At 44.0% G+C, this 16074-nt stretch overlaps 1 protein-coding gene across 3 annotated transcripts in view; it reads right to left on the bottom strand.

Moving 5' to 3' along the window:
• Positions 1 to 16074, bottom strand: part of Slc12a1 (solute carrier family 12 member 1) — a 90423-nt gene that overhangs the window by 38738 nt on the left and 35611 nt on the right. For all 3 annotated transcript variants that reach the window (XM_013154701.2, XM_005004563.3, XM_005004564.3), the window contains exons 11-17: positions 15291 to 15442; positions 10694 to 10801; positions 10266 to 10389; positions 8536 to 8637; positions 6758 to 6913; positions 3424 to 3523; positions 2696 to 2807 (exon numbers count right to left, since the gene is read on the bottom strand). In XM_013154701.2, coding sequence (XP_013010155.1) covers positions 2696 to 2807; positions 3424 to 3523; positions 6758 to 6913; positions 8536 to 8637; positions 10266 to 10389; positions 10694 to 10801; positions 15291 to 15442 — 854 coding nt within the window. The remainder of the gene's footprint in view (positions 1 to 2695; positions 2808 to 3423; positions 3524 to 6757; positions 6914 to 8535; positions 8638 to 10265; positions 10390 to 10693; positions 10802 to 15290; positions 15443 to 16074) is intronic.

Below are 16074 nucleotides of genomic sequence, written 5' to 3'. Positions count from 1 at the left end.
GGCCCTACCCCATGGCGCACGAAAGCCGCTGGATTACTAGAATCTGCCCAGATCTAGATGCCTCTCCGAGGGGATGACACGGAGGGGCATGAGTGCATGCCTATGTGCATCCAGGTTCTGTCCAGTTCACTCCTGGCCCTGGAAAAAGGACGAGGGTCTCAAGGCCTTGGCAGACCCGGGGGCGGCCGACCAGGGTCCAAGCCAAGGGCCTACGGTGGGCCTCAACACAGGGCATAAGCCTCTGCACTCGATCCAGGGCGGGCTGCGATGCATACATTCATTCAAAGTAAATAAAATAGGGGGAGATGTTGGGAGCCGCCTACACCGGTCGCCTTACTTGGCGGACGTAGGGCCTGTGGGTGGGAGCGGAGCCTGAGCTAGATTGCCCCTCCCATCCAGTGAGTCAAGTTGGCGCCTGCTTCCTGCCCCCTGATTGTGCTGGCGACTTAAACAACCCGCTCTGTAAGATAGTCTGCCTAGCAACAACTGATGTTAGCCAATCAGCCCGCATCGCGCGCTTTGAACTGATTGGCCACTGTTACCCTATAAAAGTAAATGCCTCTCCCGCCACAAGAGAGAAGCACAGAGGAAGCACAGAGAGAGATAGAAAAAGTCCACCGGCGAGAAAGGGCTGGTGGCAGAGAGGAGGCCTCGCGGGGCCCACGTGGAGACAAATAAAGGCAAGGTTGCACACCGCCAGACTTTGTCGTGTGTCTTTCCTGCCGGCCGGGAGCGACCCCGACACTCCTCCTCCTCCTCCTCCTCCTCCTCCTCCTCCTTCTGCTCAGGACTTAACACCTTCCCCAGGCTTGGCTCCCTGTCAGCCAGTCTAGCAGTGTGCTGACTCCACCACATTCCTTCCAAAGCTTTCTTTGCAAAGATGATTGGCAACTGAACCTGGAGTCTGAAAACACTGCCCCAGAAATAATCAGTCATTAGCTGATGTGATAACAGTTTTCTGTCCCCAAGACAGCCTCTGCATACATGACAGCAAGACACTTGGGACCTCCACAGAGTCACCACTCCACTGACATATGATGTCATCCCACTTACCTGTCACACAACTAGGGTCATGGGTGGAGATATTTACTTCACATGAAATGATATTCCAGTGTCACCCTCCTTTACTCACACGTAAACAACAAAGAGTTAATTAAAAGCAATATTTCTTGTCTCGAAGACATTTTCTCCCTCACCAATATACGACCGTTTATAAGCCCAGTTCATTTCTCCAGTATGAAGACATTTTATTGCCTGCTAAACTAAGTTTTCTCTAAATTGCTGGAGAAGAAAAACGCCCCAAACTGCTTATTCCATCAAAACCGGCTCCTCTCTCATATTGGCCAAAATGAAATCCACTAATCCCGGGCACCTAAGTTGATAATACGAGAGAAGGTTCTTGATAAGCTTTTCAAAAATCCTCCGGAGCCCCAGCTGGCCATTACTTAACCCGTCAGCCTCCTGTATTCCACAGCGGTCTCTCCACCCGCTCTGGGGTAATTGCATTTTGTTTTATTGTTTGAGTTACTGTCGTTGTCTGGGCCCCGAGACAAGACGCGATGCCCGCCTGCCTTCATCCGCATTTAGCAGGGTAAAGTGATGCTGAGGTGTGACTCGGGATGCCACGAGGTAAACTAGCCCTGCACTGTCACGTGGTTAACTGGCCCCAGGGTCACAGGGCTTCCCGGCAGTCTCTTCCTTGGCAGACAGCGGAGGTGCCCATACTTGGGTCTGACTGCTGTGTACCCCAGGGTGCACCTGATTTATCTCGGGGTGCTCTCAGGATGCCCTAACATGGCCATATTTTTGTTATATGACCCAGTGTGAGATTTCTGAATCTTGATTTCCCAATTTGTAAATGAGAACAGGGCTTCTTTCCTTTCCACCTCATCAGGCTGGGTGTGGATAAAATAAGAAAAATCATAGGAAAATGCTTTGAAAAATATGTAAGCACTTAAGTACTGTACAAATACATTGACAGATAAGGATTTCTGAGGGGGGGGGAGATGAACGGGAGTAGTGGTAGACTATTTTGGAAGATGTAGACCTTTTCAATCATGATTTCAATGGCTTCTCCCTACTTGAAAAATTGGTCCATAATTATGGTTATGTTTTTAGCACCTGTTTTGAATACCTCTCAGGAAAACCACCAATATATTGTTATCATTCAAGCATATATTTCCTGAACAAAAGGGAATTCATGTAGCTTTGTTTATCGGAAAGATGGAAGACTTTAATTCTCTAGATGTCTGTAGTGTCAGGGTTAGCCAAATATTTAATCTAACCACTATGTACTGTTGTCATTTATGGCTATTATGTCTAGGTCTCTCCTCATTAGTTAACTATATAATAGCACTCTATCTGTCTTGTCCCATCCTTTTAAAATTTGTGGATAGTTATCACTCTAAATTTCTTTTATTTCTGAGTCAATTCTGTTTTTCTTGACTCCCAGATATTTATCACTGGAGATATTTATCACTTTCAGTGGTCTTCAGAATTGGAAATCCATCCATCTATCCATTTAAATTCAAGGTCATGGGCTCTTGCTGGTCCTTGCTCTATTAACCAAGGATAGGGCCCTTCTCTAAACTGTTTTTGCTGTTTTCCTGTTACTGCATGGACCTTCTCTGCCCACCTAAAATAACCAAGGTGGACAAAGAGGAGAAACACTTTCCGTGGGTGAGGTGAGTCTTACCACAAAGACTTCACAGCAGATACACAGGCCACTGTTCTTGGTGAAGGCGTGAGCTATGTCCAAGAGGGCAGGTCTTGTCATGGGTGCCCCTGTTAGGACAATGCACTGGGGCCTGAAAGTAAAGAAGAGAAGAGAATTGGCCATCATAAGTAAGCTATAGGCCCAGAGCCACTGCCCCCATGTCAAGGTGCAGAAGGCTTGGCAGAAAGAGTTGGCCTCTCCTCTGATTATTTCTTGCATTTCTCAGGAGAATTCCTGAACCACATTGCCCATCCATCTTGCCATTCTTGTGTTAACAGTAGGTGATATTGGGTCCCCTTTGTCTTCTTTCCCTGGACACTGTACCACCCCAAGTCAGAGCAGAACCTGCAAGCATGTGTGAGACCCCATTCAGGAGAAGATGGAACTCACAAAGGGCACAAAGCATTACTTCTCATAAAAGAAGATCAGCAAGCCACAGAGTCTCAAGCTGAGTGGATAGATCCCTCTGAAAAAGGTCACTTGTGTCACTTCTCTGTCTCTGTGTAAGGGAGGTGACACCTGGCACTGTGAGGAGCAGGGGTTTGGGTGGACAGAAGTAGCACTCATTTACAGGAAGTGCTGTGCTGAAAACGTGGCTATTGGGGAATATGCCCACCAAGCCTGTCACCACTCTCATGTACTCACGTCCCGCAAGGGAAAGCTACTCTTCATGTGGGACACCAGGGCGTCTGAGATGCCAAACTTACCTGAAGTTCTTCACGTGGTCTTCCACCGTGGTCAGCTCCAGAGCGTTGTCCACAGCACTCACATAGGAAAGTGCCTGCGTGGACGAGCCCCAGTTCACATCTGTGGACGCAGGAGGAGATTGGAACAAGAAGCATGGGCCTTTTCTGCACACCCTGAGCAATCCTTACAAGCCACTCTTTTCTATGATTGTCCTTGGCCATGCAAGCAGTGATGCGTGCCCAAATTAGAGGAAATAAAATATAGTGCTTCCAAAAACAGCCTTGCGTCCTTCCAGGAAAACTAACGTGACTCTCTAGGAGGCAGGCTTCTTTCCAGCAAAGGCTCAGACTGCAAGGCTGATCCTGGAAGCCCAGGGAACCTTGTGTGATGGGAGAGGCTGAGTGGAAACTGCACAGGGAAAGGATCAGCTCCTGACTATGCTCAGGGCGCTTCTTGAATTCATGAAAGTAAAAGAGGGATTTCCATATGTGAGGTGAGTGCCTTCACCTCCGCACTCGTAAAGGCAAAATGAAGACCTCGGGGACCCTTCAAGATATCCACGAAAAAGGTAAAGGACATTTACCAACTATTTTAGTTTGACCCTTTAGAACCTAAGGCTCATAATGTGGGAATCCAGCACTATCATTCTTACCTTAAAAAAAAACAAATTTTGACATTAAATGGAGCCTTAAGTTTTATGTGAGGAGGGCCCTGGTACGAATATACACATCTATTCCACATGACAGACAGGGTCCATGCTCCCCGACTTTCTCTGGAGAGCCAGGAAAATGAGTTGGGGGTAATTATATAGAGATAAAAAGCTGATCTAGTGTTGACAATGCCCCCAAAAATGAGCATGTGGGAGGCCTGTTTTCATAGAGCTAAAACACTTCTGGTTGATTGGACTTTTTACAAAAGGAACTTTGGACTGTACCTTACATCATATATAAAAATTAGCTCCAAGTGGACACTAGAAGCTAACATAATCACCAATGCATCAAAACTTCTAGATGGTTTTATCTCAGATTAGGAAGGGATATCTGAGATCAGATGCAAAATATTAAGTCACAAAAGAAAACAAAAGGAAAAAAGATATGTGAGACTTCATAAAAATGAGTAACTTCTATTCAAAAGTGTAACAGAATAAATATTTTTGAGATGAGATCTCACTATGTCATCTGGGGCTGCCCTCTAATTCAGTAGTGATCCTCCTACCCCAGTCCTCTGAGTGCTGGGATTATAGGCGTGTGCCACCACAACTGGCCCAGGAATATATATCTATATCTATATCTATATCTATATCTATATATATAGAAGGCACAGATCTGCAGGAATATGTAAAACATACACCACAAAAGGACTTGTATCCAGTATATATAAAGAGCTCTCACAATTGAATACTAAGAGGACTAAAAACTGAAAAAGTCAGCAAAACATTTAAACACACAACTCAAGAGGACATGTGGATATGGATGGCAGTGGCAATAGATGTTCAACATTATTACTCATTGGGAAAATGTAAATTAAATTAAACTACAGTTCACTTTCATTAGAAGAGCTTTTTTTTCTTTTTTCTGGTGCTGGGGATTGAACTCACAACCTCATGTTTGCCAGGAAGTTGCTTATGCCACTGAGCTAAATCCCCAGCCCTAGAAGACCTTTTATACAGCAATACTATGAGCTGTCAAGGATAAGGAGCACTGAGACCCTGGTGGGAATGGAAAGTGATACTGATGGTATGAAACACAATTCAATAGCTTCTTATTGAGATATATATAATATTATAGGCTTATCTATTGTGCAATTACTATGTAAACGTAAGTCTTACTCCTAGTTTCCCAAGCAAAATAATAATACAGGTCCATAGATGGTCCTATATGTGACTATGTATAGTCATTTTAAATATAGTGCCCCTAAGACTGGAAACGATCTAGCTACCCATCAATTGGTGAGTTATTTTTAAAATTTTGTGATATATGAGAATGCCATTCAACAGTACAAAGGAAAGAAAGACATACATGCAAAACCTGGATGAATTTGGTGAGAACTGAAAGGAGGCAGACATAAAGGCTACCTAGACACAGTTCGGTGTGTGACATTCCGGAAAAAGACAAACTGTAGGATGAGAAATAAGAAAAGCAGCTGCCGGAAGTTAAGTTTTGGGAGGAAAATATTGACTACCTAGGGGGATGAGGGAACTTTTTGGGGTGATGAAAATCACCCATATCTTGTCCATGATGATGGCCGTAGGACTGTCTGGGTTTGTTAAAACACAGAGACCACGTACCATAAAGGGTGAACTTCTACTATATGCAAATTATGTCCAGTATTCAAAAAAATATGGACAGTTCTGAAGAAAAACAACAAAGCACTCTCAAAGTTCCTACAGTCTTAAAGGAAAGCACAGTGCAGGGGATTTCTGCATCCCACTGGCTGAGCCCTGCTCAGTCCCAGCTTCAGGCCACCCATCCCACTGGTTCTAAAGGTGACATCCAAAGTCCAATTATGCTTAATGACCTGCATTGGTCATTGGTGCTCACCGTAGTCAGATTCTGTCTTGTAGTATTTAATTTTCCTATTTAACCCTTGCGGGCTCAGCTAGTGCCCCTTCTCCATAGCACCCCGAAACTCCCAGAGTTAACACCTCCAGGCTTCCCAGATATACCAGGCAGTTGTGCACATCCTTTTGCTTTTCCCTCTACCTCGAATCTCATTCTCTGATTCGGTCCCACAAACCATCTCCTAATTGTTTCTTGTTGCTTTCTTTTTTAAAAACTCATTTGTTCATTCAACAAATGTTTAAGTTCCTACAGCGGGATGGGCCCTGGAAACCCAACCATGAATCAAGGAAATTTTCTTGGATAATTCTCATCAAGGTTACTCTCTCCTTCTCCTTTCCTCACCAATTTGCTCATATTACACTCGTAGTGCTAGCTATATTGTTATAATTAATTGCTTAAGTATGGGTTTGTAACTCCTTGAGGATGGGAACTTGTCTCATTTAGGACATTAGAGGCAAAGACTGATCTAGGAGAAAGCACCTGGGGTTTGCATTAAAGTCTATTGTGTTTGGACAGTTACTTGGGCAAGCTGGTCCACTCTCCAAACCCCAGTTCCTTCATCTTTATATTGAAACTACTAATACCTAATGAACAGTACAGCATAATTGGGAGGATTTAATGAGCCGCGTAATAGGTGCTCATAGTAGCAAAACATTGTTATTCTTACACCATGTTACATTAGTTCTCTCTACAACATGCATGGCCCACCTAAATACAAAGAGGCTGCCCAATAAGTGTTGACCAAAGTGGTAGAGAGATACTTGGAAACCCTTCTAGACAGACCTCATCTTACCTGGTTTCTTATACGTCACATAGATGTAGAGGAATAACTCAATGACATAGGTGATGACCGCTGCCCACCAGTTGATGACAAACATGACGGCGCAGCACAGCACAGCTCCAAAGAGGGACACCCACATGTTGTAGACCCCATAGGCAGGCCTCCATCCTGAAAGTAAACACACCGAGATGGAGAAGAAAGCTGTCCACGCGATGGTCCTCCTCCGGCAGTTCATTATAGGAGGTGGGTAACAGGTGTTCTCCTGGCATGCAGACTCAGGATCTTTAGGCTCATTCCCTGGTTTTGTTATTGTTTTTCAAGGCTTAATTCCTTGGTAGATCTCCCATTATCCCAGGAAGACAAGTATCTTTGGGAAAAGGTGAAATTTTCTAGCAGTGGCTTCCAAACCCAGTGCATTAATATGTCATGCATTTTTGTAATGAAAATATTTCTCACAGTTCCCATATACCTCCTATATGGGAGGTTTCCCTACTCTGTTGGTTCCTTGAAATAGAAGAAGCTAGGAGACAGAACAAGTAGGACAGGGAAGCTCTAATTTGGAGGACACCTTTGGTTTATAGATGAGATACATCCTAAATTTGGGGCTGACAAAATATAATAGAACTTCAAAGATCTTCAGGAAAAATTTCCTTGAATGGCCACAAGATGGAAATAGCACTTAAGGAACATCTTTGGATATGCTACACTTTGCCAAGGCTGGATTTTTCAGAGAAGGAGAGAGAGAGACAGAGAGAGAGAGAGACAGAGAGAGAGAGAGAGAGAGAGACAGAGAGAGAGAGAGACAGAGAGAGAGAGAGAGAGAGAGAGAGAGAGACAGAGACAGAGACAGAGAGACAGAGAGAGACAGAGAGACAGAGACAGAGATAGAGAGAAACAGAAAGAGAGAGAGAGAGACAGAGATAGAGAGAAACAGAAAGAGAGAGAGAGAGAGAGAGAGAGAGAGAGAGAGAGAGAGAGCATGAGACAATACCAAAACTCATCCCCAAGTTCTGTGCTATCTTCTGTAGCCCTGGGTGGACAGAGGTTCCCTTTCCATCCGTATGTCATCTGGCTGGCAGCCAGATCTCCAAAGGAGGCATGGGGTGGTGGCAGGCTCTGATAGGTGGTGAATCACCTTCCATGAAAGGACGAGGGTCTTTCTAAGGGTCAAGCAGACTCTTTTTACTCTGAAGGGAAGGTGGAAGAAATCCTGTGATCCAATGGAATCAAAGGGAATGCGGTATAACTACCCAGAGGAAGGCTCTTGGGTGTGGAATTTTGAATGATGTTAAATCACAGCCCCAAAACTGCCCCAGCGACCCCAACATCCACGTGATGGGCCCTGGGCGAACCAGCAAGAGCTGTGCTCAGCAGGTAATTATGGGAGCTGCTCATCCTTCTCTTCTACACCATGGGCAGGAAGCAAACGGACAGCAAGGAAGTCACAAATACATACATTTATTCCACTTCTGTGGTCACTCTCGCCCTGGAAATAAATAGTGGTGTTTTTCTACTGCTGAAATAAATGTGGTTTCTCTCGCAATGAATAATTTATTGCCACAAGAGAAAATTGACTTTATGGTTGGCCAAAAAGGCCATTGCTCAAATGGTCTGCTTTCTATTTCAGAAGCCAGCCCCCACACCAGTAGCAGGAAGTGGATTACACTGCCCATCGGGAGAAAAGGAAACACAGAAACACGGATGGAATGCTTTTCACCGGCTTACTTCATTTTATCGAGACAAACTGACTGTTTGCTCAGGCTTATTTGAGTTTTGAAATGTCAGCTTACCTGGAGATTTGGCATACGAGGCATGGAAGCAGGAGAAATTAATAAGTGCGTACGAAGCCAAGAAAAAGTTCGAGATGATGGGTGCGATGACGTTCAACTCCGCTGTGAGGGAACAGAATTGAACATGTACATGTGAGGGATGAAGCGGGGGCTGAACAGCTGGTACAGCCTGGGAGCTTGGCTGCCCTTGGAAATTGAACACACAGCTAACATCTGTCAAGGTTTAAGAAGTTAGTGATTTTTCTTTGGAGCTACATATATATCCTGAACCAAGTTTTTCATAAAGCGAGAATCAAGAAAACCTGCAAATCAGAAAATAGAAAATCAAGTCTTCAACCCACTAAACACTCACATGGGAGTTGGAGAAAAGTTGGAGACTGAAAATATGATAAACTCTCCTGTTGCCATTTTGGGGGGCACCACATCTGTGTTCTGCTGTGTATACAACCAAAAGTTTCCGCAGGGTGACAGATTAGTTAAACACTGGTACACTAGAAACTCCCAACTGGAAATCTCTACACACAACCGATGTGTTCTTGCTTGAGTGCTGGGCTCTTGTTCCTGTATACTTTTCCCCATCTCTGGGTAGTTCTACCTCTCAAAGATTATCAAAGTGCTTTAGCCCTCAGGGGCCAAATATCCACTACAACTCAATCCCAGATAGATTGCTTATTATGCCATAAAGAAGAAATACAGAGATACCTGCATTTGTCTTAAGTTCAGACATCTTCAACCTCAGTGACACCAAAGGTGTCAGGTGGCAATAGGGTGTGACAGAAACCAGTAGGAAATGGGCAGAAACTGCCATCAGACTCGTCCATGGAGGTAATTCACATTTTGAAAGAGTGACCATAAAGGATATCATTTAATTTATACACTTGTATAAATTAAATGTAGCAGATTGGTACATCTCTATATATAATCCCTTATAGTTAATTTTTTAAAAAACCTAAGAAATGTAGAGTTATATATTTCCTTTTTTAACCTCATAGAAATTTTGTGGGGATTCTGTATATGGTCCCTTTCTGAGTTTCCTAGGTGATAAAGAGCCCTCATGCTTGGCACTGGGGTGCCCATGGGAAGTTCCCATCATGGCATTGCCTTTGGCTTCTTTTCCTCAAATTCTCCTCACCCAGCACAGGGAGGGGAAAGGCTCGTGTAGGCTATGGCTGTGAACCTGTCTTTCTGAGATCATGGAGCTGTGTCTACACCTCCTAGGAAGAAGAAGCCAAGATTACAGTCTAGGTGCGGGCTTCTCAATGCTAATGGTGCAGGAGGCTTTTGAGGAGCTGGAGAAAGGCAGGTGCCTTCTCCTCTGAGATCCGGCCTCAGTAACTCTGCAGCTGATCCTGAAAAACCTGCACTTTCACACTAGTGGTTCTGTGTCCAGGGTCAGCCAACCACATTCCAAGCAATGGGTACATGTTCAGTTCTACCCTGCACGAGGCCAGTAGGTGTGGCGGTGGGGACAGCTCTGGAGCAGTCGGGGTTGCAGACAGTTGGGCGGGTTTTTAACCTTCCTGTGCAAAGGCCAGATTAAAGTCCAGAGCACCCTCAGGTTCCCCCAAGACCCGCAATGCTCAAGGATTTCTCATTTTCTTCTTAAACAGACTCCAGGATTCCCCAGCAGGATCTTAAACCTGAGACAGCTCACATCTTAAATGGAAAGACAAAGCGTGAGGACTGAGAACAATGATTCGGTTTCCGGTGCGAACAAGAGGGCTACACACCTATCAGAATGAACGCCATTGCGATCACAAAGGTGAGCAAATATCCACGCAGGGGTTCATTGTTTTTGCCGTATCCCTTTGCAAAGAACTGCAGGCCTTTGAAGATGTTGTCCTTGCACAGAGCCTAATAGAAAAAAAAGATGAAGAATTTGTCATTTATATCTGTGCACAATCATTTCTGTAGGTGATTCTACCAAGGAGCTTTGGGGGACGATGGAGTGGTACACCATATGAGGCCCGTGTGTACCCTGTGCTGTGTCTTTCTTTGCGTTATTTGAATGATCTCTACTGTGGGCAGACAGCGCCCGAGTCAGATGCAAACATGAACGGTTTTGCAAAAGGATGGAAAGTGATAGGGGGCGGGGGAGAAGCAGTCTTAGTGTGAGCCATAGGAACAGGAGGAGTGCAGGTGTGCGGGCTGGTCTTACCTGGAACACTTTGGGGGCACTGACCAGGGAGGCCAGGGCAGAGGACAGTGTTGCCGAAAAGATTCCGGCAGTGATGAGGGGGCCGAACCCTGACACCATGCTCATGACCTGAGGAGAAAGCATGGGAGAGCAGATGGCTGAAGATATGCAAATGCCTCCCTCTCTACTGCTGATGACTGACATACTTCATAAGCCAATTGCTTGGAATGAAATAGTCTCCCTGTTTCATTCTCCATTGCCTCCTCCCTCCCTTCCTCCCTTTCTTTTTCCTTCTCTTAATTTCTCCCCCTTTCTCTCTTTCCCTCTACTGGAGCCCGACCTGAGAATGCTGAGCTACATCCCTGTTCCTTTGAAAACTGCTTCCCCCGCTCCCCCCCCCCCCCGCCTTAAGAGAGTTTCCCTAAATTGTTTAGGTTGCTCTCAATTTTATGATCTTACTGCCTCAGCTTCCCTGGTAGCCAGGTTTACGTGTGTGTGTGTGTGTGTGTGTGCGCGTGCACACATGTGTGGGAGCACATCAGCCTCCAAATTCTTAATATTTGTTTTATAGAATTTTTGTGTTATTTATAAAATAACAAGCGCTCACCAAAATATGTCTACAAGATACAGAAAAAAACAGAGGCGGAATGGTTTCAAGGATTTTGACCGTAGTTTACCCGTCTGTTCTTTGCGGTCGTATGTTTCTCTGATGGTAAGAAATTCTATCCAGAAGAAAGTGTTTTAATAAGATTTGGGGAGGGGCTTAGTGTTTACCAGTCTTTTAAAAGCATTAGCCGAGGACTTCTGGGAGAACATGGCGGACAAATAACAGCAGCCACAGAGGCTCTCTGAGATTACCAGTTTAGAATCCAGGAGCAATGCCGTGTGAGGAGTCCTACGCAAGGGGAGATGTACCCTGCCGACCCAGGAATGAACTAAGCTGAGAGAAACCAACTGGAAATGCAATCCTGATGCTATAACAGGAACAGATAAAATTTCAGCATGGAAGCTGGATCCCGCGCCATTGGAAGCTGCGATTTGAATTTCCTGCTGCCGATACTGCCTCCCAATCCACACGGCAGGGAGAGAGACGTGCAAAAGCTCTGAGAGCTGAAATCAGCGAACCAAACGGCATTGAGAGTGGAACTGGCAGGGAGCCCTGCATCAACCTGCGGTGAGTGAGAGAAATGGGGACCCTTTCATAGAGTAGGAGGCTCCAACAGAGGATAAGCTGGGAACGAGCAGACTAGCCGGAACAGGGCCTTGCAGTGATTTTAGTTGCATATTCCCCTCTCAAGCGGGAGTGGTGGGGAGCACTTGGACTGGTGATGCCACAGACTAAGATCCAGTAGGCTAGCCCAAATCAGGTCCCTGCGCCTGGTGGTGTCCCTAGCAGTGAAGCATTCAGTATGTTGACCTGGAGGGGCAGGCCCAGCAGAGGCTGCCCAGGTCTGTGTCTCCCTAGTACACTGCAGTGGGTGGGAACACCTAGCGGGGGGATTCAAACAAACTGTAACAGACAAAGAGAAAAAAAAAAAAAAAACTGGGCCTCCTACATACACTAGTATGGAAGGAACAAAAAGTATGGGAAAGGGAGCAACAAGAAAGGGTCCTCAGTCCCCAATCCTGAGAACACTGATCCAGGAAAGGTAAATGCAAAAGAGAATGAAGACAGAAAACATGCAATATCAGACACGGCACCTATAGACCTAAAGCGGTATCTCCGGAGCCTCATAGACGAATTAAAAAACGAAGTATTTAATGAAATAAAGCAAGAAATAAGTATAATAGTCAGAGAAATGCTAAGCACCACCCAAGAAAAAACAGATGGTGGAATGGAAGAACAGAAAAAAAAAGGGGAGAATTGTTTGATGGAGAAAATAGAGAAAACATAGAATATGTGAAGCAGGTTCACAGATATTACCAGGAAACTAAAAACTCTATTGAAAGCTGGCATAACAGTTTGAAAGAAACTAAGGATAATTATCAAAACTGGAGGACAGATTTGTAAGGTGGGAGCATGAAATGAAAAACTTCTTAAAAATAACAAGAAAACAAACAGCAATAATACAAAGACTAGAAGATGATAAGAGGATCTATAACTTAAGAATTAAGAACATAAAAGAAGAAGTAGGGACTCAAACAAATGAACTACAAAAGCTATTCACAGAAACAATCCAGCAGAATTTCCCTAATTTAGCAAAAGGTAAAGATACTCAGAGGTATGAGGCATACAGGACCCCAGCCACCTACAACCCAAACAGAGCTATACCCAGGCATATAATAATCAAAATTCCAGAAATCCAATATAAGAACAGAATATTAAAAGCCATCAGAGACAAGAAACAGATCACTTACAAAGGAACACCCATCAGAATTACAGCAGACTTCTTGGCACAAACCATCAAATCACGAAGAGCATGGGGGGAAATAATTCAAGCTTTGAAAGATAATAACCTCCAGCCAAGATTGATATATCTTGCACAACTGTCCCTAGAAATTGATGTAAAAACAAGGTGCTTCCAGGATAAAGAGGAACTAGGGGAATTTGCAACCACCAATTCAACTCTACAGAGATTACTGCAGGATATTCTAAACATGAAAAATACCAAGATTCCAGAAACAGTGGCAGAGCGGCCACAATGAATGGAGCAGAAAGCGAAATGAAGAGGACAAATTGACAACTAATGACAGAAAAAGAACTCAACAGAAATGAGACAGAGAAGGTTGGATGGTAGGAACAGCCATTTTGGAGAAAACAAGACATCATAATAGGTAGTGCTGATTTAATATCCTCTTGTTTTGAAGTCCCATCAAGCTTTTGTTCTTCTGTCTCCATCGTTTTTAACCTGTTGTATCTTATTGGATTTTATTATATGTGATAATATAAACTAAAACTTTTATAGACAAGGAGATTATACAGAAACCATTGTTCATTTTCTGTTAGTTGATTCTAAATACCCTGTAATACTGTCATTCTCTTGAATGGTTTTACATTGTCTTGATATGTTTGATGCTACAGTATACAAAGTTATACCCAAAGATTTTAAGGGAAGAGACACTATGGTAACTACTATTATGTCGAGATTATCCTGTGGTGAAACATTATTTTGCTTAAATGGCTATGTTTTGACCTGCACTGTTTTGTTGTTATGCCCTCTTTTTTATCTCAATCTCCTTTTTATTATCTACTTTTTCATTTTTATCCTTTTAATTAAGGGAAAAATAAATAAAAAATAGCAGGATATATTATAGTAACCCACTTTGATTTCCTATTAACTTGATTTGAAACTCTGTATTGCTCTCACCATCTTGTTTTGACTGATTTTCCTCTATTCTGTTATGCTAGATAGTACCAAGTTTGAAAGTATAGGCAACAACTATGAAGACAGTAAGATTCATTGTGACACCCATTCTGGTGGACTATTATCTTCTTTTGAAGTCCTCTAATGTCTCCAATGTTTTGGTTTTATTGGTATTATTCTTTACTGTTTTGTTCAATTTTATTATAACTGATAATATAGGCAATTCTTTTTAAGATAACAAGAGGCATTATGGTAACCACTGTTGATCACCTTGTATTTTGTTTTTACATTATGTATTATGTCCATCCTTTTGATTTGACTGACTCTGTCCTGGTATGTCACATTTGGTTTTACTTTCTTCAAAAAAAAAGTAATAAGAACTGTGGGAGTAATAAAACCCAAAATGTGTAATTGTCATTGTACAAAAGAAAGGAAAAGAAAGTTCTCTAAAAGATATAACTGCATATATATTTAAGTGTATGATAGATAACCATATTACTGAGTTTTGTTGGGTCATTGAACAAAACTGTTTGCAGTCTCACTGTTTGAAAGTCCCCTCTATACGCTTTAATTTTGTAACTTCAACAACTATTTCTGTGACAATATGTAATTAACTAGTGATTTCCTACTGTTTATTTTTTCTGAAATTCTGTATAATTTGTACCCTTTTTCTGTTTTCTTTTTTCTCCTTAAATAAAATTAAAAAAAAAAAAAAAGCATTAGCCTTTCTTTCTCCTCCACAGCAAACCTACAAGCAAACCTTTGCTTTCCCTGTGTTCCGAGTTCTGAGGAGATCCCGCCCATTTCAGTCCTGCTCTGAATAACAGCTTCAGCTGAGTTAATCTCTTTGCACTGGTGGTGGCACAGATGAGTGGGGACCCTACCCCACACCTCCTGCCCTTCTCTTCACAGTCCATGTGGAACCCTTCCTCTTTCCAAGGTCCTTTCCCTGTCACCTCCCTTCCCTTTTCATTCCTGATTTCTCTCTTGCTCTGGTCTTTAGGGTTCTCTAGGCCACCGCAGCAGTCTGTCCTAGGCCAAGGGCCACGGGATGGGCTGATCTAAGCTGCTCCTTGCCACCATGGAATCCTGTACAAGTCACCAAAAGACACAGTGCCAGGAGGTGCTCTGTCTCCTAGGGTGCCGTTTCTCCTGCTACGTGTTGTGTCCCCACCCCAGCCATACTGTCCCTCACATGCAGACAGAATTCAAGTCATTTGGCCTCAGACTTGGGGGCTCCCTGGAGAAGGGGTGCTTAGGGCACAACAATGGCAACAGATTTTTTTTTTTTTTTTTTTTTTGGCAGCACGCACCTGGAAGTTGTTCATCAGCCCGTACTGACACGGCTCGTGCCGACATCTAGAGAAGTCGTAGCCCAGCCCGCAGGCCGCAGACCCATTGCAGTTCAGGCTGGAAACAATGGTGTCATTCATGCTTCCAGTGGCATCTCGGACCACACAGGCCGCTGTGGGGACAACCGGGCCCGTTCAGTTCTGCAATGCAAGGGCTCTGCACGCTCTCTCTGGGCTTTCTGCTGTGCACACACTGAGCTGGACTCTACCCTGATCAGGCCTGTGCCTAGCCTGTGCTAAGGGTCATTGCTTCTTGGACATGGTGCCCTGAGCTCGGGAGCACCCCCTACCTGTCCCAGGATGCCATCTCAATAGCAAGGAGGATCTGGGTCCCAGCCCTCAGCCCTGGAAGCCCTTCCCGGCTGACCAGGATCGCGTTTCCCGTGTCTGGTTTGGTGCTGCCAGCCCATGTGTTTTCAAGTGAGTAGGGTCTGTTTTCTTATCTAGTGAGAACCAAAGAGGGCCATTCTAGCCCTTGTGTTCAACTAACCCCTGGCATCATTTTTAAAGTACCATTGTAATTCTACTTTATATGAAAGTTTAATGGCTTACATAATATAGGCAGTATTTAGGGGGAAAATATTAAAATGGGAGAATCGCATTTGGGAGAAAATATTAAGATTTCCCATTTGACTATTAGTATTTATAAAGCATTCTAAGATGAGCATCTTCATGCATAGTCTGTTTTTGGAGGAGGGGCATGGGGTACTGGGAATCAAACTCAAGACCCTGCGTTTTGGCAGGC

This window comes from Cavia porcellus, unplaced genomic scaffold (assembly GCF_034190915.1).
Source record: "Cavia porcellus strain 051 isolate PalLab524CR breed Dunkin Hartley unplaced genomic scaffold, mCavPor4.1 scaffold_1, whole genome shotgun sequence".
Classification (NCBI taxonomy): domain Eukaryota; kingdom Metazoa; phylum Chordata; class Mammalia; order Rodentia; family Caviidae; genus Cavia; species Cavia porcellus.
Note: the sequence above shows the minus strand (reverse complement) of the source record. Positions and strands in the feature narration are given on the sequence as shown.